At 42.9% G+C, this 24,689-nt stretch overlaps 1 protein-coding gene across 1 annotated transcript in view; it reads left to right on the top strand.

Annotated features, from left to right (window-relative positions):
• The first annotated feature begins 353 nt into the window (after nt 1-353).
• LOC115660496 (galanin receptor type 1-like) overlaps nt 354-24,689 on the top strand; it is a 41,050-nt gene continuing 16,714 nt past the window's right edge. Inside the window, exons 1-2 of the mRNA XM_030581967.1 lie at nt 354-1,055; nt 2,848-2,913. Coding sequence (XP_030437827.1) covers nt 354-1,055; nt 2,848-2,913 — 768 coding nt within the window. The remainder of the gene's footprint in view (nt 1,056-2,847; nt 2,914-24,689) is intronic.

The raw sequence follows: 24,689 nt of genomic DNA, 5'->3' as shown, positions 1-24,689 counted from the left end.
CCGCAGCCCCTCTGGCATGTGCTCCATTCTCTAGTCCCTCTGCCTCTGGCACATCACCGCCAGCTGCTGCTGCTGAGGCCCCTGCACTGTCAACAGCAACCAGGAGCTGGGTCAGAGCCTGAACCGAGCCCCAGAGAAGAAGCCCCCAGGAGCCCAAACGCTGCAACTGGAGGAATCTGCATTCTCTTCAGCCCCTGAGGAAAGCGTCCAGGCAGACACCCCTGGAGGAGGGAGCTCTTTGAAGCAGGGCCACTGAGCACCAAATAACTCAGACTGCCACTGTGGGCACCAGGAGTGGTCCCTAGCAGGCACCCCGGAGGAGTCAGTCTCTCCCCTGTACCTACCCTGGCTCCATGGAGGAGGAGGCGGCTGTACTGTCTCCCAGGGCTAACAACACTGAGTGTAGCATGGGGGCTAACTGGACAAGCTCCCCAGTGTGTTGGCTGCAAGTGTCTGGGGGCGGCCCAGAGGTAGTGATTGTGCCTGTGCTCTTCGGGCTGATCTTCCTGCTGGGCATGGTGGGGAACACGCTGGTGTTAGTGGTGCTGGGGCGAATCCGATCTGGGGGACGCCCTTCACGCAGCGCCACCAACATCTTCATCCTCAACTTGAGCATCGCTGATTTCTCATTCCTGCTCTTCTGCATCCCCTTCCAAGCCACGATCTACTCCCTGCCAGAGTGGGTCTTCGGCGCCTTCTTCTGCAAGTGGGTTCATTACTTGGCCATGGCCACCATGCTCGTCAGCATCTTCACTCTGGTGGCCATGTCTGTGGACAGATACATCGCTGTGGTGCATGCCAAGCGCTCGCCCTGCATCCGTAGCAAACGCAATGCCTCCCTGGGTGTGGGCATCATCTGGCTGCTGTCACTGCTTATTGCCATCCCCGTGGCCCAGCACCAGGCCCTCATGAGCGGCCACCATCAAGCACCCAACAGTTCCTTCTGCTGGGAGCAGTGGGCGGATGATTCAGCTGCCAAGCAAACCTACAAGGTGGCCATCCTGGTGGTGGGGTACCTGCTGCCCCTGGTGCTCATTACCTGCTGCTATGCCAAGGTGAGTGAAAGGAGAGGAGGGGGAGGTGAGTGGCAGTCTTATAAGGGGTTCCAAAATTGCCAGTTTCCCTTACTTCTGACACCAAGACTAAGGATCAATCCATCCACCCCATATTCCCGACAGATGGAAATAACCCCCACCTCTCCTTGTTCCTTTCCTAAACTGAGGATACCAATTCCACACCAGGTTTGGAGGGGGTGAAAAGAGGGGAGTGGGCAAAATTGGGGTAACATAACAGATCTCCCAATATTTATTTGCCTATTCCCTCCCCAGGATTGATGGGTGAGGGGACTGGAACAATCCCCCCATATGCCTTCTCCAGGATTGATGGAGACTCATCCCTTACCAGCCACCCCAACTCCAGTGCTGATTCTTGTATCTTTACAATTGTTCTCCTGCTTCTGTAAAATGTTCCTCCCTGTGTTGCTGGGTGAGACCCTCAAGAAAAGGGAAATACTGTTAAGAGACTTTTTCTCAGACCATTAAGCTACAGTATTAGGTAACGCTTCCAGTAAAAGCAACTTAAGTTGATGTCCCTTTAAGATTAACTGAATATTCTACCAGCATAACAAATCTTCTTTTAAAATGCTTGAAATTTCAGTAATAGGATTTACATTAGAAAGAGGCACTTAACTCTTCTACTGTGTTTATACTGAAATCTCTAATCTCTGTCCCTAATATACAAACATCTTTCAATAAAGTGCTTTGCTTCCCCTATGGTAGCTTAAATTGATGCTGGTTTTTTTTCCAGTTCATTGCTTATGTTGTGTGTACTGGCAAATGGCATGTGAACGACATTAATAGATGGATTTTCTTATAAATAATTGATTTAGGTACGTTAGTCTCCTGGCTCCAATAGCCAGAGTATAATAATTGCCTGGTTACAGCATTGCTGTAATTGTGTTTTAAAAGGTTAATTTAAATTCTGTTAGAGCACTGAATGGAAATTATCTTCTTAATAGTTTGTTGTTTTGTTTTGTTTTGTTTTTTCATAGTCCTACATCTCTTTGAAGTCAGAACCTTCAGGTATGTCTACACTTAGAATGCTACAGCTGCAGTAGCACTTCAGTGTAGACTCTACCTACGCCAGCAAGAGGGGTTCTCCCCTCAGCGTAGGTGATCCAGCTATCCAAGAAACAATAGCTAGGTCAATGGATGAATTCTTCCATCGGCCTAGCACTGTCTGCCTGGGGACTTAAATTGGCTTAACAACGCAGCTCGGGGGTTTGGATTTTTCACACCCCTGAAACTGACCTTATTTTCTAGTGTAGACCAGACCTAGTTAAGTAAATTTAAATTCAAGTTACCACTTCAGAGTGCCCAGTTAATAGTTATGCAGTAAGTGCCCTATACTGACTGGATACAGAACTGACAGTGGGGTACTGACCATGTTACATCTTGATGGGATGTATACACATAGTTGAGTTAACCTGATCCAAAGTCCATCGAAGCTGATGGAAACACTGCCATGAACTTCAACAAGCTTTGGATCAGGCTGTTTACGTATAATGAGCAACTCCTTGTCCAAACTTAGCTTTTTTCCATAAATTTCCCCAGGAAACAAGCTTTTAGAAGAAACAGTAAGGGTTAAAATCTGGAGCTGAAAATTTCAAAATGTATTTAATAAAGCACTGAAGTAGACTTTCGTTGAAATCTAACATCTTTACAAATCAGTTCTTTTCATTCTTAAATGTTTCTACAAGCTGCAAGTCCATATACAAACACACAGAGCATGTAATAGCATTTGTGCATGTGGTGTCTACCGCTGAATAGTTTATTATTACTTTTTTAGGTTTTATATCATCTTCATAAAAAAGTGAAGAACATTTCCAAGAAGTCGGAGAGATCAAAGAAAAAGGTAAAATAAAAACACTTCCTTAAGTTTGTGGAAGCAATTAATTATAAACTTTACTTCTATCATACTCTGAATACAGTGTAATACATAGGACAGATCTTTAAACTGACTAATGGCTCTATATGCTAGACCTGTGATTAGACTGTGGCAGTCCAGGAGCACAAGTGAGAATAGACTGGAAGGGGCAGGAGCAGAGAAGATCAGAGCTCCACCCACCAGAGTGACACTGTCAACATTTCTGTAGGTGAATGGGAAACTCAGCCACCTCACTGCTGGGCTATAGGTAGTAGCAGGAGTCAAGCTCTTGTTATTTGCTGGGAAGCTGAAAGGAGAAATGAATGGGGGCGGGGGCACATCCTTCCCTTAGGTCCTTGGAGAGGATTGCAAGGAGCAGCAGAGTTGCAACTCTAACAGGACTCTCCCCTCTCTTTCCTTCTGAATTCACTGGTGTTGCAGGCTTCATTCTCCTGTCAGAAAGCTGAGGATGGAGTGGCTGGGCAATCCATTCTGCTTGGAGGAGCATTCCCATATTGATAATTATATTAAGTATAACCCCCTACAGGATATATCCCCAAAAACTAGTTGGGAGGCCTTTACATCAGAATAAGGGGACACATTATCTCATAAGAAAAAAGGACATAAGCAAAAACAGACTTTTAGGAGCAAATTTATAGTTTGCAGAAGCAATATTATTTGACTAATAATTCAGATTTATTCCAAGAGATGAATAATGCAAAAAAAAATGGATTTAGAAGCACTGACAACAGGGAAGAAAAACAGACAGCTCTCTTATTTGCCAACCAAAGGCTTTATGAATAAGGGAACAAATCTGGCAGATTACTAATCAGATTGGTTTCCAACAGAAGATCCAGAACAGCCTTAAGGACAAAAGATGGAATACTCAAAAAAACCAAGGGTTATTAACAAAGTGCTAGTGGAATATTCCCAAGAGAGAAATACTAGCAAATATGCAAACATGGAAGAACTGGGAGCATGTATTGCAGAATTTTAAAATGCCCAGAATGACACATAATGAAAGAGTAGTACTACATGACCCAACAGCACAGGAAGAAATAAAGATGGGGGGAAAATCAGGGGAGAAATCGATTCACACTGAATTCTATAAACTGTTTATAACACAGGTAACTCCATTGTTAGCAAATGTATTTCAGTCTTCCTGGGCAACAGAGTGCTTACCAAAGACTTTCTGTCAAGCACATATAGTTTTGATAGCTAAACAAAATAAGAAGTTATCAGATCAAGCATTTTACAGACCCATTTCTTTAAACATAGGTAGTACTATTTTAACTAAAATATTAGCATCCAGATTAGAGACAATAATGCCTAAATTAGTACACCAAAGGAAGACTGCCTTTATAAAAAAGGAATAAGCCCCTTAAATAACATAGAAAATTCCTGTATGTGATATAGCGTTTCAAGAGTGCTAATAAAGACGCCTGCATTCTAACTACGGATGCAGAAAAGGCTTTTATCTTGGTAGAACACCCTTTTTTTGTTTCGAAATATTGTTTTTGCAAACACTTTCAGAAGTGGATTGAAATCTACAAAAGTCCTATAGCATGTATTTGGGGAAATATCAAACAGGTTGCATTGATACCATTCTACCGAGAAACAAGACAAGGGTATCCTTTATCACTCTGCATTGAAGACATTCAGGCAATCAGTGTTCTGGGAAGAGAAAACAAAATTTCATTATGCTGATGACCTTATGCTTTTTGTATGAGGTATAAATAAAAGTTGGCTAGTATCACAAGAAATAATCAAAGCTTTTGGTTAGGAATCAGTATACAGACTAAACTACTCCAAATCAGATACTATTCCTGGGGTTCAGAAGATACCCAATAAATGATAAATCCCCACAGAAAAGTAGTGGGTGATACATTAATGACTAAATATGTAATTTTAATCACCTTAAGTGGAGTGCGGGGGGTATTAAATCAAATATTGAGTCGTTAATGTAAATTATTTAAAAAGACCTAGAAAGGTAGGCATTACCATTGACTTTGACGGGTAGAACTCTGTATTTTAAATGAATGTCCTGCCCAGGGTCTTGTCTCTTTTTTCCCCTTGGTTCCCTTTACACATCCCAAAAATTTAGTCAGGAAATTTAAAAAAATACCTATTCAAAGATTCCTGTGGTCAAACTGGAAACCAAGAATCAAAACAGATTGGCTGGAATGTCCTTGGTGCTACCAGGCTTCAAGAGATATTATAGCACACACTAGACTCATACAGGAAAGGATTTCACAGAGAAAATCCACCAGGAATACAGATAGAACCGAAAATGGCAAAACCCAGTCTCACAAATTGTGTGCTGGACTCTTTTCCCAAAATCCTAGCACCCATGAAATATCACTCACTACTTAAAAGTGCACTGACTAATTGGGCATATGTAAGGCACTTGACCAAACAAAAATACCAAAAACAAAGTATAGAGCTTTCAAAGCCACACTGAATAAGGAAAATTTTAGATTTTGGGGCAAATATCCCTATAATAAATGAAAGGATTTCTTTATAGATGGTCAACCCTTAAAACAAACAGATGTTGTTGATATATTTTTTGAAAAAAGAACGTGCAATCTGAATGTACTTACACAGAGTGCTTACTTTATTAAACACTTTTAGAGAAGAAAGGAATCAACAAAATTATCTGGATTAGAAATGAATGTGTATACAAGCTTGAAGTCTCCACAATCAAGAGTATGTCTACACCAGGGTTTTCTCAACCTTTGAGTCATGCCCCACCTTAGCTTTTTTTTCCCTTTTTTTTTTTAAATGTAGTCCCTCCCTTATGAAAGCCTGCAATTGATCAGCTCTGTCCCCCTCTCAGAGTTACAAGAAAGAGGCAGCCACAGGCTGCGTGTTAAGACTCCGTGGGATACACGCTGGGAGCCCTGGTCCACTTGATTCTTGTTTTCTCTGCTTACGCCTTATCGGTTCTCTCATATTCTTTTCAATTCAGATTGAATAAAGAGGCCCCTTTTGGGACCTAAGAAAGGTTCCTCCATCCACAGATCCAGAGGAGGCCTAATGAGAAGCTGCAAAAAGCTTCCCAGCGTAGGACTGAAATGGCGCTCCAGCTCTCTCACCGGAAGAAAAATCTACAGTAGTACCATCCAGAATTACAGAGCCAGGACCTCATCCTGAACAGAAGGCTTAATGGGGCAGCCTACACAGGGCCGGCTTTAGGCCGATTCAGCCGATTCCCCGGAATCGGGCCCGCGCCTAAGAGGGCCCTGCGCGTTAAGCGCCTTTTAAATTTTTTTTGCTTACCCTGGCTGCGGTCTGCTCCGGGGTCTTTTTGTGTTAGCAGAAATATTTCAATACATGTAAGATCTGTGTGTAAGAACATCCAAATATCCCCTTTACTTTTGGTCTTGCACTTTGGTTTTAAATACAAATACATGGTTTCAAAAGTTGGTTGGCACTTTCATCCATCTGCCAACCAAATTTGTCAAGATTATCCCTGCTTAAATTGTCTGTAGTAATAAGTGAGATTGCTTGTCCTTACTGCAGAGAATATTAAACCTGGATTTTTCATTCTAGTGTTATAAAATGTTCCTTGATAAGAAGAAATCCATATTTAACAGAGCTATGGCATTTTTAGGGTTTAATCTTGTGTGGATGGTATTCAATGGCAAAAAACAGTGGTGTAGGATCAGATCCAGTGATGCAGGATCAGATCTACTTGATATAAAGTTTGTAACTTTTTAAATGAATCAGATTTATTCTATCACATCTATCAATGCCTAGATAAGCTTAATTTAAACACAGGAGTAAATGGGAGAAACTCTTCTAGCTGGTGCTGGTACTAGCAGTTCATATCTACTGTGTCAGTCACTGGAGATCATATATTGGTAAAGTGAGTACACTATACCCTGATGAGGAGCATGAAATGAGGTGGTATTGGATTGGCAGCAGATTAAAAGTACTGATGCCTTGATTTGCCCCACTTAGCAGGTCGGCTGTGTATATTGGACCAGATCTAGTTTCTGGGTAACCTTCAGAATCAGTGCTAGGTTGGAGTATATTGTCTTGGTTCCATTTGCATATGACCAAAGTCTGGACCATTGTAGCAAATCTGGAATCTGATCAAATGTTGATGCAGAAATGAAAAATACTAAAACATGTAGGGCGACCAGATGCTCTGCTAATTCTGGTTTGTAAACTTCTGTTTGCAAACATTCTTCTCAAAATTCTCAGTAATCTAATCCGAAGAAATTAACATATGTATTTTCTGTTGTTAATTAATATTTTAGGGGCACACAGATTGTTATATGAAAGCAGGGCACTGACACACACCTCAGATTGCATCTGTGACCAGTGCAGATGCTTCCAAAGGCATAAACTTCCATAGCACACTTAAGTATGCAATGCAATAACTTCTTCCTCACCCTCACTGGCACTTATTTCACAATAAATCCTTTAAAGCACAAGGATTAATATCTTTGTACTTTTATCTTACAGTAACTAGTCCAAATGCTGTTCTTAATAGCCCTATTCATTTTTCAAAAAATTCACTGAACCCGTGAAACTCCAAATTACTGAAAAGAGAATTAATTCACTATAGTTCTACTGAGTTAGTTATTGTTATAATCAGTTTACTTCCACCTCTGTCCATTCATCATACTCATAGTTTTCTTTCAACTTCTGATTTGTGCAGTATCTTATTTCAAACATTTGCAACTGTCTTCAGAGAAATAAAGGTTTGGGAAGTAACTACATTTAAGGACTAAATTCAGATCCCAGTCATAGCACTATAATTATGGTAAAATTTTCAGATTTATAACTTAGACTTACTTTATAAACTTCCCCGTCCCTTGAACAATTTAGCCATTTCTACCTATGTAAGGAGTTTTAAGTTGGTATGTGTCAATAATCTTAGTCCCAGATTTGGACCTTAGCGTCCAAAATATGGGGGTTAGCATGAAAACCTCCAAGCTTAGTCACCAGCTTGGACCTGGTTCTTGCTGCCACCACCCAAAAAATTAGAGTGTTTTGGGGCACTCTGGTCCCCCTGAAAAACCTTCCCTGGGGACCCCAAGACCCAAATCCCTGGAGTCTCACAACAAAGGGAAATAATCCTTTCCCTTCCCCCCCCCAGGTGCTCCTGGAGAGATACACAGACACAAGCTCTGTGAATCCAAACAGAGGGACTCCCCCTCTCCGTTCCCGGTCCTGGAAACAAAAAGGACTTTCCTATTCCCCCAGAGGGAATGCAAAATCAGGCTAGCCAATTCAACACACACCGATCTCCCCTGATTTCTTCCTCCCACCAATTCCCTGGTGAGTACAGACTCAATTTCCCTGAAGTAAAGAAAAACTCCAACAGGTCTTAAAAGAAAGCTTTATATAAAAAAGAAAGAAAAAATACAAATGGTCTCTCTGTATTAAGATGATACAATACAGGGTCAATTTCTTAAAAGAATATTGAATAAACAGCCTTATTCAAAAAGAATACAAATCAAAGCCCTCCAGCACTTATATTCATGCAAATACCAAAGAAAAGAAACCATATAACTTACTATCTGATCTCTTTGTCCTTACACTTAGAAACAAAAGATTAGAAAACAGAACTACTTCTCCAAAGCTCAGAGAAAGCAGGCAGCCAGAAAACAAAGACCTCAGACACACAATTCCCTCCACCCAAAGTTGAAAAAATCCCGTTTCCTGATTGGTCCTCTGGTCAGGTGCTCCAGGTGAAAGAGACATTAACCCTTAGCTATCTGTTTATGACAGTATGACCAGGGGCAGCTCTAGGGATTTTGCCACCCCAAGCACGGCAGGCAGGCTGTCTCTGGCGGTTTGCCTGCAGAGGGTCCGCTGGTCCCGCAACTTCGGTGGACATGCCGCAGGCATGCCTGCGGGAGGTCCACCGAAGCTGTGGGACCAGCGGACCCTCCGCAGGCAAACCGACAGAGGCAGCCTGCCTGCCACCCTCGTGACGCCGGCAGAGCGCCCCCTGTGGCTTGCCGCCCAAAGCACGCACTTGGCGTGCTGCGGCCTGGAGCCGCCCCTGGGTATGACTCCATTAACATCAGTGACTCTAAACTAGTGTGAAGTCAGAACTCTGCCCTTGCACTGTTTTTATACTGGAGTGGGAGACCTAAGAACCCAGAAAAGTTGCATTGGTGGCATTCCTCCCTCTGAGTAGGAACTGAACCAATGCAATGGTATGGCTATAGGGGCAATTTGCTACCTAAAAATGCCCACTTTTTCATGAAACTAAAATTGAGATCCTGTTTACCAGGGTCACTAAAGAGCACATGGCACTCAGCCAAAGAAGCGTTAACGTGTATGTCGTGGCCAAAAGCCCATTCGGATAGCAACATGCTGTTTGTCACTAAAGTATCCCAGCCATTTCATTTGAATAGCTTCCTGCCCCAAACTGTCTAACCCGTTAGGTGGTTGCAGTGCAGTGCTGTGGATTTCTCTGTATTATGTGCACTAAGTTAAATACTCTGGGATTCACCAGCCTGAAAGTTGCTTTTGATGTTATGAATACAGCAATCATGTTTAAGAGTCTCAGGCAACAAAAATCAGGCAATTCAGAGGCAAGAATGAACCATTGTTCAGTCTGCACTTACTACATAATATTCCAGTTTGTGTAGCAGAGTATACGGAATTATTCTGTACAGTGATTCTGGAGCTAATCTAAAGTCCACTATCTACACCATTTTTGGATCCGTGTGTGCTCCCAGTAGTCATTACTTTATTGATCTTACCTAACCCTGCCTCAAATGAATCTCTGCTGAAATGTTCACCCATGCTTAAATATTTATCCATGCATATCTCAGCTACTCTGTCTGGGGAATTGCTACAGGAGACCGGACCAGATCCATAACTTTATGAGGAGCTCACTGGAACTTAATGATTTTGTTACCTATTTTGAATAACTCAAGGCATTTCACTGTAAGTTATACAACAGGGGTCGGCAACCTTTCAGAAGTGATGTGCCGAGTCTTCATTTATTCACTCTAATTTAAGGTTTCGTGTGCCAGTAATACATTTTAACATTTTGGAAGGTCTCTTTCTGTAAGTCTATAATATATAACTAAACTATTGTTGTATGTAAATTAAATAAGGTTTTTAAAATGTTTAAGAAGCTTCATTTAAAATTAAATTAAAATGCAGAGCCCTCTGGACCTCTGACCAGGACCCGGGCAGTGTGAGTGCCACTGTGTTCGGCATGCGTGCCATAGGTTGCCTACTCCTGTTATAGAAGATGCTAAGAAAATCAAATTAGGGTATTTTAACAAGATGTTCTTCCGTCTCTTTCTACTTCTAGTACTTTCCACCACAATATTCTCTCTATAGCCAGTAATGCAGGCATTATTGTCCAATTTATTAGCTCACTACAAGTTACTGTTATCAGAATGCAGAGACTATAACCTAAGCTAAAGTGCTGCAGCTATAGCAGTGAATACTGTGGCAGTATTAGAATCAAGCAAAAGCAGTTCTCCAAACATCTGTTTAAATTGTTGGCAATAGGAAGCATTTGCTGTTTTAAAAAAACCTTCACATTTATCTCTTTCAGGCTTTGTAAGCTTCATATTTTACTTGGTTTCATATACTTGTGTTTCATATTCTGGTGTGGATTCAAAGAGGCTCTTGCCTGCTCAGCTGGAACTTGTCAAGTACAATCAGTGAGGTGTAGAGAAGCCAGTGAAAAGAATGACACTGCTTTCCAGCAGTGGCACCATCTAGCCCCTTTCTGAGGGAAAGTCGACAGGTTCAGAGGAGCATGTGGTTCAGACAGAGACATCCCTTAGGGGAGGATCTATTAATGGAGATTCTCTATGTCCTAGTAAGGAGGAGATGATGGAAGATGATAAAATATGGGTAGGATCTGATGAGAAACAGTCAAATGAAAGGTTTCAGAGTAGTAGCCATGTTAGTCTGTATCCGCAAAAAGAACAGGAGTACTTGTGGCACCTTAGAGACTAACAAATGTATTTCAGCATGAGCTTTCGTGGGCTACAGCCCACTTCTTTGGATGCATAGAATGGAACACACAGACAGAAGATATGTATAAATATCTGTATGTATAAATATCTTCTGTCTGTGTGTTCCATTCTATGCATCCGAAGAAGTGAGCTGTAGCGCACGAAAGCTTATGCTCAAATAAATTTGTTAGTCTCTAAGGTGCCACAAGTACTCCTGCTCTTTTAGTCAAATGAAAGAGTCCCATTCAGTTAAATCATGTAATGGCAGACAGCTAAAAAGTGACATGCTTATATACAAATGCTAGAAGTCTAAATAATAAGATGGGTGAACTAGAGTGCCTCGTATTAAATGAGGATATTGATATAATAGGCATCACAGAAACTTGGTGAATCGAGGATAATCAATGGGACAAAGTAGTACAAGGGTACAAAATATATTGAAAGGACAGAACAGGTCGTGCTGGTGGGAGAGTGGCACTATATGTGAAAGAAAGTATAGAATAAAATAAAGTAAAAATCTTAAATTAACCAAACTGTACCATAGAAACTTTAGGATAGTAATTCCATGGTCTAATAAAAAGAATATAGCAGTAGGGATATATTACCGAACACCTGACCAGGATGTGAATGTCCAGTGGCAGGGGTTGAACATTACAGGTATACTTCAGAGGTGCTTTGAGGACTGGGGCACAAGAAGTGTTAACTTGCAAGGCAAAGGAAGGGCTGGCAGACCCCTGAGGAGATTATTTAGGTGGCTAACAGATTGAAAGTGTCAGGGAGCTGACACCCAGTTAAGCACCAGCAAGTCTCTCTCTCACTATGGTGTGTGCGCGGGGGGAGGAGAGTGGAAACAGTGACACACAGTCCTGGGCACCTTGAGAAAGTGTCAAAAATTGATCACCCATTTTTATGCTCTTAGTACTTAACATGAAATCAGACTTACGCTTCAATGTGAGTCCAGTCTTGTGGTGTGACACCTTTTACTTGCTCGTTTTGCCACTCTTCACTCAGCAAGTGCTCTCACATCTCCCTTCTTTTCACACGCAGGATTGGATTGTCATTTTCTTTCCCGGTTTGATTCAGCCATTTCTCTTATCCCCTTATAAGCAGTCTCTACTAGGCAATTCTCTCAGGCATTCTCAATTCCTGCATGTTCTTTCAAAATGTATTTAAAACACGTAGAGTGTCAGCCACTGGCACAATAGGTATTGCAAAGAACACTTCACAACAGGCCTTGATAGAAATTGAATTACTTCTTGTGGTTTTTATTAAACTAGCTTCCCTCTTATATAACGAATTGGTCTGGTAGAGCGACAAGTGGATTTATTACAAAGCTAGTCTTAGCAAAAAAAAAAAAAAAAAAAAAAAAAAAAAAGCAACAACTCTAAAAAATGAACAGCTTTCACTTTACTATTTTGTTTCAGGCTGTCTGCAAAAAGTCTCTTGCTGCATGTCTGAAAGTCTAAGTATAATTGGAAGCTGCAGAACCTTTAGTTCTATAAAATATGCTTATAATTTCACAGTGATCAAAGCCTAATTGCCTTGGTTTATCAAATGTAAAATTAGCATAAAAACATGGTCTCTTTGAATGAGGTGACAATTTTATGTACATATTACTAGACTTGATTTGCATCTTCCGTTAGCACACTGAGATGGAAAACAAAGTGCAGGCATCTTAACTCCATGGTTAGTGGTTCAACCAACACTCTCAACTCCCTTCTGCCTTGCTGCCTCACTACCATAATTTCAGCCAATAGTAGCTAGAGTGGTTTTGCTCAATGTTTTTTCCTCCTTTATGCAGAACCAGCAAAAATAAAATAAAATAAATAATTTTAAAAATCCAGCCTTCCCTTTTGATTTTGTGGGAAAACAAAGGGTTGGCTTTGTGAACCTTTACTCATGCAAGTCTCACAAACCTCAGTGAGTCTAGATATGAATAAGGGCATCAGGATCAGGCCTAAAACCTTGCAATACTTACTAGGACAAATCTTCACCTGAATAACTGTTTAAAACAAAACTCAAAAGTGTTTAAAACAAAACAAAAGTGTCAAATTCAAATAGTTTACCTAAATAAGATATTTAACACTGTTAATCTTATAAATGTTTTGGACTGTGGATTCCATATGTAATATTCTTTCAGATTAGGAACACACTGAGGGCAGGATACAGCCAACACACCATAAAAGCACACTAAGGAAGATAAGCATAAGGGATGTAAGGCGAGAAGTGGGTGCCGAGGGACACCACTCAGAGCACTGACCAATGGAACTCCAGCGGTTGCTGCCAAGAGCTCAGTGCTGGGTCAGAGACTCCTTTCCAGGCTTTTCAGGGGCATTATCTAGCACCCTGAAAATATCTGCAGCTGTCGGTGACCTAAGTGGAATTTGTGTCCATCATCCCTGAAAAGAAGGCAAGGAGAACAAGGAGAAGAGGCTTATGGGGGATAGCTGCCTCCATTTCTAACAAAGGATCAGCCCCCTGATTTGACTTAAGTTCATGTGCATGAATGTGTGCAAGAGGGGAACGCTTCAAAGCTACCCAAAAACTGGGTCCTGTGTTATTAAACTTGAGTCTGTATCCAAACCACCTGAAAGATCAGAAGGGAGTTGAGATTTGGCCTAAGATCTAAGCTGGGCCTCGCCAGTCAAATTCAGATCAATATCTAAATGCGGATGGAGCAAATGTACACAAATCAAAATGGGAGAATGTGTTTGATCTGGGGTAATTGTTAATAGAGACATTAAACAACTGATAAAATGGTTGTTCATAACATGCTGCTTATTTTCTTCAAATAGGCAAGTGAATACTTGACTTTCTTCATTTTTTTTTTACACCAACTTGATAAACACCCTTCTTATGTAATATTGGATTTAAGTTGATATCAGTTGTGAAGCACAATAATAGTGCTTATTACTTATAACAGTGCAGACCAGCCTTTTCCCTCCACTATCACTTAAACGATGCAGATGGTTGTACCAGTATATATCAATGTCCTTTAGAAAAATTCTGCTTTTCTCTTTAGAAACTTTCTGGCAGAGTCAATATTCCTAAATGTTTGTTGCTCATCCCACATACACTGCCTCTTTCTGCTCTAGAGATTCTACATCTGCTTTTTTGCCACCTTTCCTGAGTTCTTCCTCCATTACTTTGTCATGTGTTCTCCACACACAATGTGGAGTCCCTTGGTTTTCTTGTGTCTGCTCCTTCACAGCTGCTCTTTGAATTGATTCTCTTCTTTGACATCTTGCCTATTATGTGCAATCTGCATCACAGCGGAGGAATAGTACCTGATACTCATGCAAAGCTGTGCAGTGGCAAATGTGCATTAGTTATATAGTTAGGATTTATTTTTAGATTCATTGAGATCATTTGAAAACTAAAACTGAAAGTGCTGCGTACTTGAGGGCAGCTTTGATGCAATCCCTCTCTGTCTCCAGATTTATGCTTTATTTGCCTCATTGAAGTGTCTCTGATGTATACTGTTCATACTGCATTTTTGTCAACTTCTAACATTCAAAAGAGCTAGAATCATTTATTTCAATGTACTAGAGAGCTATCCATAATATGAAGTACTCTGAATAACAAATAGATCTTTATTGTACAAAGCTTGTTCATCATCCTCTATTCCGTTTAGCTTCCAAAATGATTAGTGCATGTTCCCACTCATCAAATCATGAATAATTGAGACAAGAGTTTTCAAATGTAATATTTGTGAGCACTCTTTCAATTCACTTTGATGTTCAGGGTGTACAGCTGAAGGCAAACTGTTTACTAGAACACCTTGAATCGAACATACTGAGATTGAGCTGGGTGGGAAGGCCTATGGAAAGCATGCAAATCAGCAAAAGAGAAATGAAGATTGTGCTGAGTGTCCCTATCAGTTATCTACTAGTAGTGAGAGGAAAGGCAAGGTTAAAAACAAAGGGTGAGGAGCAGAAACTATTACTAGGTTTAGCTGTTAAAAAACAAACCAACCCCAAACGTGACTTCACATTCTCAGAATGGGCAATGCCTGGATTGGGCATGCCACAGAGAGCACTGGGCTTCCCATTCAGAGCTGTAACCTGTCTTCCAGGTGGAGCCAGCAGCAACAAGAGGTTCCTTTTGAACAATTCAACACGAAACCAGCTGGAGCCCCCACCCAGTGGCTTGGGCTTGTGATCCCCTGGGCACCTCTAAGAGGCAATACTTCCCCTCTCACGAGCACAGAGTCTGAGTTTAGCAAAAAAAATTTTTAAAAAGGAGGGAAGTAACTCAGCATTAGTTTGGGAGAACACCACAAACAGGGTTCATAAACATAAACTATGAGCAAAAAACCCACCTCCAAGTAAGTTGGGTAGTGTCCTTTTCCCATCAGGTTCTTAAGTACAGCAACCCAAAAGTCCTTTTAATGTGCCCATCCCTTCTCTGCATCCCACTCACAGTTGCTCTCCTTGGTCAGTGCGGAGCCAGAGTTCTGAGGTGCAGCTGCAGAGTTCACCTCTCACCCTGAGAGGTAAGGAGGTATCTTACATGCTGCGCTGCTCAGGCACTCACTCGCTGCCTCTCTCTGCCAGCCAATCACCACACCTCTCTGCTCTGGCTCTCTCCGCCAGATGCCCTACTGGAAAATTGCCACACCTCTCCATCAGCCACCGTGCTTGCCGCTTGCTGAGATGTCTTCAGGGCCCAACACTTAACACAGCTCTCAGATTTCAGCTCATGGCTGGTGCACACTGGGCAGTCTCTTGCATCAGAGACACCGTCGCACAGTAGGTCTAATACTTAGACGTAGGTATCAGTTATTTCAGCTCTGTGGGGTGTAACAAGGCTCTCAGTGGAATCTAAATTAACTCTCTTATTACACAGTGGAGAGAGAAAAGGGTCATACGCACCACCTGACCCTGAGCACCACCAGGTATGAGTACTATCCCCACCATCTCTCTCTACTCACTGGGCTTTGTAACCGATGTCCCCTGCCTAGCCAATGCCATTTAGTTGAGGGTGAGTGCCTCCATAGGGCTATGCCAAGTACAGTTCTGCTGCCTCAATTCACACAACAAGGATAACAACCCTTTATTACTCCTGCCCCAATAACAAGAAGACTGGGGATCTAACACCAGCCACACGTGATCATTTGGGCAAGCTATCCTATCATGCTGAGCACCTAGACAGGGTGGGTGTGCCTATGCAAACAAGATCAGCTCCTGAAGTCCTCCTCCACAGCTTATCACTAGATGTCAGCGGAGAGCTCATGGACTCTGCTTACATCCTCCCCTAAGCCAAGAATTTGTCATCCTGACAAATCACACTCCATATTATACCAAATTCATTAGTTCCCCCAAAGAGCCTCAGGAAACCCACTATGGCTTTCACAATCTGTGAGTTCAGTGTATTGGTTCTTCACTAGTCACCCCAGGTGCATCATAAATTAACCGGCTTACTGGCCTTATAACCCTGTCCTGCCTACTGAGAGAATGAAACAAACTAAAACTAATTCAGGGAATGCTGCACTGAATTACCACTGACTCTTTACAAAAGCAACGAATGCAATTGGTGCGACCAGACTACAGAGTAAGGAGCCCTGGCCATGAGGGTCTTGCATGATGATTTTGGACATTTAGGAATGGAGTGGACCCTGGAACTTATTCCTAGTGGGTCCTTGTCATAACATTTTTTCCCAGATCTGGACCTTAGCATCCAAAATATGGGTGTTAGCATGAAAACCTCCAAGCTTAGTTACCAGCTTGGACCTGATAACACTGCCACCAGCCAGGGATTTATACAGTGCCTAGCTCACTGTGGTCTCTCCAAAACCTTCCCTGGGGGATCCCCAGACTCAGATTCCTTGAGTCTCACAACAAAGGGGAATAAACCATTTCCCTTCCCCCCTCCGGGTGTTCCCTCCCTGGGTTCCTGGAGAGATATACAGAAGCAAGCTCTGTGAATCTAAACAGAGGGACTCCGCCCTCCCTGTTTCCAGTCCTGGAAACACAAGTACTTCCCCCCTCACCCAGAGGGTATGCAAAGTCAGGTTAGTAAATCTAACACAAAGAGATTTTCCCCCCTGACTTCTTCCTCCCACCAATTCCCTAGTGAGCTGCAGACTCAATTCCCTGGAGTCCCCACTAAAGAAAAACTCCAAAAGGTCTTAAAAAGAAAGCTTTATATAAAAGGAAAGAAAAGGACATAAACATGGTCTCTCTGTATTAAGGTGACAAATACAGGGTCAATTGCTTAAAAGAAAAATGAATAAACAGCCTTATTCAAAAAGAATACAATTCAAAACATTCCAGCAACTACACACATGTAAATACAAAAGAAAACAATATAAACCTTATTGTCTTACTATTTTTGTACTTACAACTTGGAAACAGAAGATTAGAAAGCCAGGAGACAGAAAGATCACTCTCAGAGCCGAGAGGGTCAGACACAAGACAAAGGACAAAGAACTCACACCCAAAACTTCCCTCCACCCAGATTTGAAAAAGTCTTGTTTCCTGATTGATCCTCTGGTCAGGTGTTTCAGGTTACTCCTTTCCAGGTGAAAGAGACATTAACCCTTAGCTATCTGTTTATGACAGTCTTGTTTGCTCCGGATGAGACATAAAACTGGGCTATTCAGCTATCCTATTTACGGTATTTCTATAGCCTCCATTAGCATAGTAGTCAATAGCCTCTCAATCTTTAACACATTAAACTCACAACCGCCCTGTGAGGTAGGGCAGTGCTACTACTCCTATTTTGCTGATGGGGAACTGAGGCAAAAAGAATAAGTAACTTGTGTAAATTGATATAGGTCTCCAAAGTCCCAGGCTAGTTTGCTAACCAGTGGATCATGCCTTCCTCTATTCACATTGTTGAAGAGCAAATACCCATTTTGCATATGTACCTGCAATGATCATGTACCCATGTTAGGTGTACATTTTTGAAAATTATGTCCTTCATAATCAGAACCTTTGGACTACAGATCAGTACTGTAACCTCATCATAGCAAGATTAAAGCTAATGTTAAAAAAATTATATAGTACACACGTTAAGAAAAGAGCATCTGTACATCTGGGTATAGTGCTTAGGATTATCCACAAATACAAAGTTTATTTTAAAGTTATAAGATGCATATAGTGCATAATCAGCAATAATCCAAATTTAGGTGAATAAATTGAAGAATACAGTTTAGATATTAGCATCCAAATATTCAGGTACATCACTCATGAAGTTATACAGAGAGTTGGTCGTAGAAAGCAAATATAGCAATGAGTGAAGACTGTCCCTCAGTAATTGAGAATATAGGGTAGGTTTTTCATTTAGAAAATACATTCCCTCAGAAAAGTATTTCAGTTACTTTCCCACTGCGCTTCTCATCAGCACTTCAGCTCATCCCTCCTGGTATTGCTGATGTCCAGTGACATGTTCTATGTAGATGTTCCTTGACTACCTGATAGTGTCTGACACTATGACTTGCCACATCAGTCGAACGTAGCACTGACCAATTCCGCATTCTCTCAACACTCCCTCATTACTGGGGTCCCATGTGCCCAGGGCTCTGACAATCAACACGTGTCTGAATCTGGTAACCCTGAGCTCTCAAGGTTTTGGCCATAGAGGGTATTTCTCCACCTTTTAAGCCTGGCGTTGCAGAAGACCAGGGTCCTGTTCTCAGAGGCACTGTAACATCCACTGTCATGATCTTCTTCTGGTCCTCGTTAGTGATAACAATGTCCGATCACAGATGGCTGTCGGTTCTGGGGATGGCGGGATGGCTCTGACTAGGTGATCTTGGATGGCTAGTCTTTCCCCAAAAGACAAGCAACTTTCTCCACTTCAGCAAACTGTGCAGAGTCCCAGCACGGCCAGACTTTAGAGCTTTGCAAGGTATCTGCAGTACTATTCTACCAACTCACCCTTAGAATCTATCTTCAAGAGAGCCTGAGTGTCTCTCTGGGGAAGGGAAAGCAATAAAGAGGGACTTAGAATCCAGTTACGAAAAGCCGTTTTATGTTTGTCAGTACAGTCATACCAGAGGGCACTGGTATTATCCTTTCAAAGTAATAGCAAGTTTGGATCATACCACGTTGTTGTGTATGGTATGTACAGGAACTCCCCCATTTACACAATTCTTTGTGTAAGTGAAGCAGTTCCACTTCATTATTTCCATTTATCTAACTGGATTTAGTATTTTGTTTAAACTGGTCACCAGAGCTGTAAATGCTCTACACATCTTATTGCTATTAAATCTACATTTTTCTTCATCAGTTTTAATTAGATTCCTTTCACAACAGTCTGGACTGACATTGTTCAAATATTTATCTCCAATTATCCATCCACCAAAACAAGTTCTTTGGGAATTCACTTTATTTGCCTGACCCTATAATTGAAGGACTGCTCTCGAATTCAAGACAGTTGTCAGGTTATGATTATGTTGGAATTTCATTCATATCGTGATTCCACCACGATTTCAACAGCTTCCACCCCACCATCAACCTCAGCCTGGACCAATCTACACGGGAGGTCCACTTCCTAGACACCATGGTGCAAATAAGTGATGGTCACATTAACAGCACCCTATACCGAAAACCTACTGATCGCTATGCCTATCTTCATGCCTCCAGCTTCCATCCCGGCATGCCACACAATCCATTGTCTACAGCCAAGCACTGAGGTACAACCGTATCTGCTCTAACCCTTCAGACAGAGACCAACACCTACAAAATCTCCATCAAGCATTCTCAAAACTACAATACCTGCACGAGGAAATAAGGAAACAGATCAACAGAGCCAGACGTGTACCCAGAAGCCTCCTACTGCAAGACAAACCCAAGAAAGAAACCAACAGGACTCCACTGGCCATCACATACAGTCCCCAGCTAAAACCCCTCCAACGCATCATCAGGGATCTACAACTCATCCTGGACAATGATCCCACACTTTCACAGGCCTTGGGTGGCAGGCCAGTCCTTGCCCACAGACAACGTGCCAACCTGAAGCATATTCTCACCAGTAACTGCACACTGCACCATAGTAACTCTAACACAGGAACCAATGTATGCAACAAACCTCGATGCCAACTCTGCCCACATATCTACACCAGCGACACCATCACAGAACCTAACCAGATCAGCCACACCATCACCGGTTCATTCACCTGCATGTCCATCATTGTAAGATACGCCATCATATGCCAGCAATGCCCCTCTGCTATGTATATCGGCCAAACTGGACAGTCTCTATGGAAAAGGATAAATGGACACAAATCAGATATTAGGAATGGCAATATACAAAAACCTGTAGGAGAACATTCAACCTCCCTGGCCACACAATAGCAGATCTTAAGGTGGCCATCCTGCAGCAAAAAAACTTCAGGACCAGACTTCAAAGAGAAACTGCTGAGCTTCAGTTCATCTGCAAATTTGACACCATCAGCTCAGGATTAAACAAAGACTGTGAATGGCTTGACAACTACAAAACCAGTTTCTCCTCTCTTGATTTTCAAACCTCAGCTGCTAGAAGAGGGCCTCATCCTCCCTGATTGAACTAACCTCATTATCTCTAGCCTGCTTCTTGCTTGTTTATATATACCTGCCCCTGGAAATTTCCACTACATGCATTCGACGAAGTGGGTATTCACTCACGAAAGCTCATGCTCCAAAACGTCTGTTAGTCTATAAGGTGCCACAAGACTCTTTGCTGCTTTTACAGATCCAGACTAACACAACTACCCCTCTGATACTTGAGTTTCTGAAGGGGCACACAATATTAATACAATCACTGTGCTTTTCTGTTCTGTGTTGCTTCCACTAACGCCCACATAATTGAAACTGAAACATTCTAAACCTCTTAACAGTTCATTAATTTAACATCTGTTTAGTTCCTCACAACTGAAGTGTTTTAAACAGTGAATAAAAATCCTCTTCTCCTCAAAGGCTTAGTTTTTCCTTCTTGATTTTGCATAATTTCACTACTTCTTCAGGGAAAGCAAGACCCAACTTTTTAAACATAAAAGATAAGCAAGAAAGCTTTTTACACATCATGAAGCAGCAAAATCAGCATGAGCCTTTTTTCCCCACCCAGTGAAAGGTATTTCTGAAAATGTGTTCATGGTTTTGAAGGACAGAATATTTTCCAAGTTGTAACAATCCTGATTGAATGAGGTCAAACTCAAATATAAGTCAGGTCTGATAGCAGCAGCTTATAGTAAAATGTATTCTTTCCTTTACTCTAGAGTCTTAACTGTGAATCTTGTTGATTGTCAGAAAGTCCCTTTTCAGCTGCCCTCCTGCATAATGCAAGTAAATCCTACAACTACCTTGGTGGGTCCTGCACTTATTGGCAGATTTTGCTCACCTCAGTGATCTTCCCCACAGTCTGGGTCAACTTCTCCTGTATCTGATCAGGAGTGGGGAGGTTTGGGGGGAACCCGGGCCTGCCCTCTACTCTGGGTTCCAGCCCAGGGCCCTGTGGATTGCAGCTGGCTAAGTGCCACCTGTAATTTAGCTGCATGACAGCTACAACTCCCTGGGCTACTTCCCTATGGCCTCCTCCAAACACCTTCTTTATTCTCACCACATGACCTTCCTCCTGGTGTCTGCTAATGCTTGTGCTCCTTAGTCCTCCAGCAGCATGCACACACACACACTCTCACTCTCACTCTCAGCTCCTTGCACCTCTTGCTCCCAGCTCCTCACACGCACTTCCTCTCCTCTGGCTCCTCCTCACCTGACTGGAGTGAGCTCCTTTTTAAACCTAGGTGCCCTAATAAGCCTGCCTTGATTGGCTGCAGGTGTTCTAATCAGCCTGTCTGCCTTAATTGGTTCTAGCAGGTTCCTTATTACTCTAGTGCAGCCCCTGCTCTGGTCACTCAGGGAACAGAAAACTACTCATCCAGTGACCAATATATTTGCCCTCTACCAGACTCCTGTACCCTACTGGTCTGGGTCTGTCACAATATATATATATATATATATATATATATATATATATATATATATATATATATATATATATATATATATATATATATACAGATCATGACAAGTCACTGTCTGTGCACCACCAAGTGGACTGGTTAGCAAATTGTGTGCTTGATTCTGCACAATTGCCATGTACGGGTGGGAGCACAACACACAGATTGCTTAGGCCTGGTCTACCCTACGCGTTGAAACCGAATTTAGCAGCATTAAACCGATTTAATCCTGCACCCGTCCACACAACGAGGCCCTTTATATCGATATAAAGGGCTCTTTAAACCGGTTTCTGTACTCCTCCCTGATGAGAGGAGTAGCCCTGATGAGAGGAAATCGGTATTGCCATATCAGATTACGGTTAGTATGGCTGCAAATCGATGGTATTGGCCTCCAGGCGGTATCCCACAGTGCACCATTGTGACCGCTCTGGACAGCAATCTGAACTCGGATGCACTGGCCAGGTAGACAGGAAAAGCCCCGCGAACTTTTGAATTTCATTTCCTGTTTGCCCAGCGTGGAGCTCTGATCAGCACAGGTGGCAATGCAGTCCCAAATCCAAAAAGAGCTCCAGCATGGACTGTACGGAGATACTGGATTTGATCACTGTATGGGGAGACAAATCTGTTCTATCAGAGCTCCGTTACAGAAGATGAAATGACAAAACATTTGAAAAAATCTCCAGGCTATGATAGACAGAGGCCACAGCAGGGACTCAGCACAGTGCTGCGTGACAAGCGTAATGGAAAGCCAAAGAATCAAATGGACGCTTATTGAGGGAGGGAGGGGGGACTGAGGACTCCAGCTATCCCTCAGTCCCCGCAGTCTCTGAAAAGTATTTGCATTCTTGGCTGAGCTCCCAATGCCTGAAGAGTCAAAAACATTGTCCGGGGTGGTTTAGGGTATATTTCGTCAATTTACACCTCCCCCCTCATGAAAGAAAGGGGGAAAAAATCATTTCTTGTCATTTTTCAGTGTCACCATAGGTCTATTGCATGCTGCTGGTAGATGCGGTGCTGGGGCACTGAACAGCAGCATCCCCTCCCCTTCCTTTCCTGATGGCAGACTATACAAAATGGTGGAAAACCGTCATCAGCCCGTAAGTGCTCCTGGCTGGCCTCGGTGAGGTCGGCCGGGGGCGCCTGGGTAAAAATGGGAATGACTCCCTGTCTTTCCTGGCAGACGGTACAAAATGCTGGGTAACCGTCCTTATCATAGCAGCTGGAGCCTGAGCTCAGTCAGGCCCCCCGGCCCCTTTTGTGTCTAAAGAAAAGATTCTGTACTCCCTGGACTATCATAGCAGCGGGAGGCTGGGCTCCTCTCCCCTGCACCCTTTAATGTCCTGCCTGGACTATCATAGCAGCTGGAGGCTGCCTCCCCCTCATTTTATCTCGCTAAAAAGTCAAGTGTTTCTTATTCCTGCATTCATTATTACTTCATCACGCAAATGGGGGGACACTGCCATGGTAGCCCAGGAGGGGTGTGGGAGGAGGGAAGCAACGGGTGAGGTTGTTGCAGGGGCACCACCTAGAATGGCATGCAGCTCATCATTTATGCGAGATCTCTGGGGCTCTGATCCGGAGCAGCTGTGCTCTCTGGCTCTCTAGTAGACTTGCCCTATATTTTAGGCAGGACTGACTCTGTTTTTAGACAAAACATAAAGAAGGGAATGACCCGGGGAGTCATTCCCATTTTTGTCCATGCGCCCCCGGCCGACCTCAGTGAGGCCAGCCAGGAGCACCCATGCCAGCAACAGACGGTACAAAATGATTGATAACTGTCATTGCCACTTTCCAATTGCAAACGGTACAAAACGATTGATAACTGCCATCTCATTGCCAATTTACAATGGCAGACAGTGCAATAGGGATGGTAACCATCTCTGCTACCTTGCAAAGGCAAATGAATGCTGCTGTGTAGCATTGCAGTACCGCCTGGGTCAGCAGCATCCAGTACACATACGGTGACAATGACAAAAGGCAAAACAGGCTCCATGGTTGCTATGCTATGGTGTCTGCCAGGGCAATCCAGGGAAAAAGGGCGTGAAATGATTGTCTGCCGTTGCTTTCAGGAGGAAGGATTGAGTGATGACATTTACCCAGAATGACCCGTGACACTGTTTCTGCACCATCATGGGATTTCAACCCAGAATTCCAATGGGCAGGGGAGCCTGTGGGAACTATGGGATAAGCTACGGGATAGCTACCCACAGTGCAATGCTCCAGAAATCGATGCTAGCAGTGGGATCACACAAACAAGTGGTGGGATCATCTCATCATGCATGTCTGGGATGATGAGCAGTGGCTGCAGAACTTTCAGATGAGGAAAGCTACATTCATGGGACTGTGTGAAGAGCCTGCCTCAGCCCTGTGGTGCAAGGACATGAGAATGAGAGCTGCCCAGTTGTTGGAGAAGCGTGTGGCAATTGCACTGTGGAAACTGGCTACTCCAGACTGCTAACAATCAGTTACTAACCAGTTCGGAGTGGGAAAGTTGACCGTTGGACTCATACTGATGAAAGCATGCAGGGCCATTAATTGCATCCTGCTCCAAAAGACCATGACTCTGGGCAATGCGTGTGACATTGTGGATGGCTTTGCACAAATGGGCTTCCTTAACTGCGGAGGGGTGATAGATAGCACACATATTCCAATTCTGGCACCAGACCACATAGCCACCAACTACATTAATCAGAAGGGGTATATCTCGGTGGTTCTCCAGGCGCTTGTGGATCACCGTGGCCATTTCACGGACATTAATGCAAACTGGTCCAGAAAGGTGCATGACACATGCATCTTTCAGAACACTGGCCTGTTCAGGAAGCTGCAAGCAGGGACTTTCATCCCGGACCAGAAGATCACCATAGGGGAAG

The sequence above is a fragment of the Gopherus evgoodei genome, chromosome 12 (genome assembly GCF_007399415.2).
Source record: "Gopherus evgoodei ecotype Sinaloan lineage chromosome 12, rGopEvg1_v1.p, whole genome shotgun sequence".
In the NCBI taxonomy this organism is placed as follows: Eukaryota; Metazoa; Chordata; order Testudines; family Testudinidae; genus Gopherus; species Gopherus evgoodei.
The sequence above is the reverse complement of the archived record's forward strand: the minus strand, read 5'-3'. Positions and strand labels throughout refer to the sequence as shown.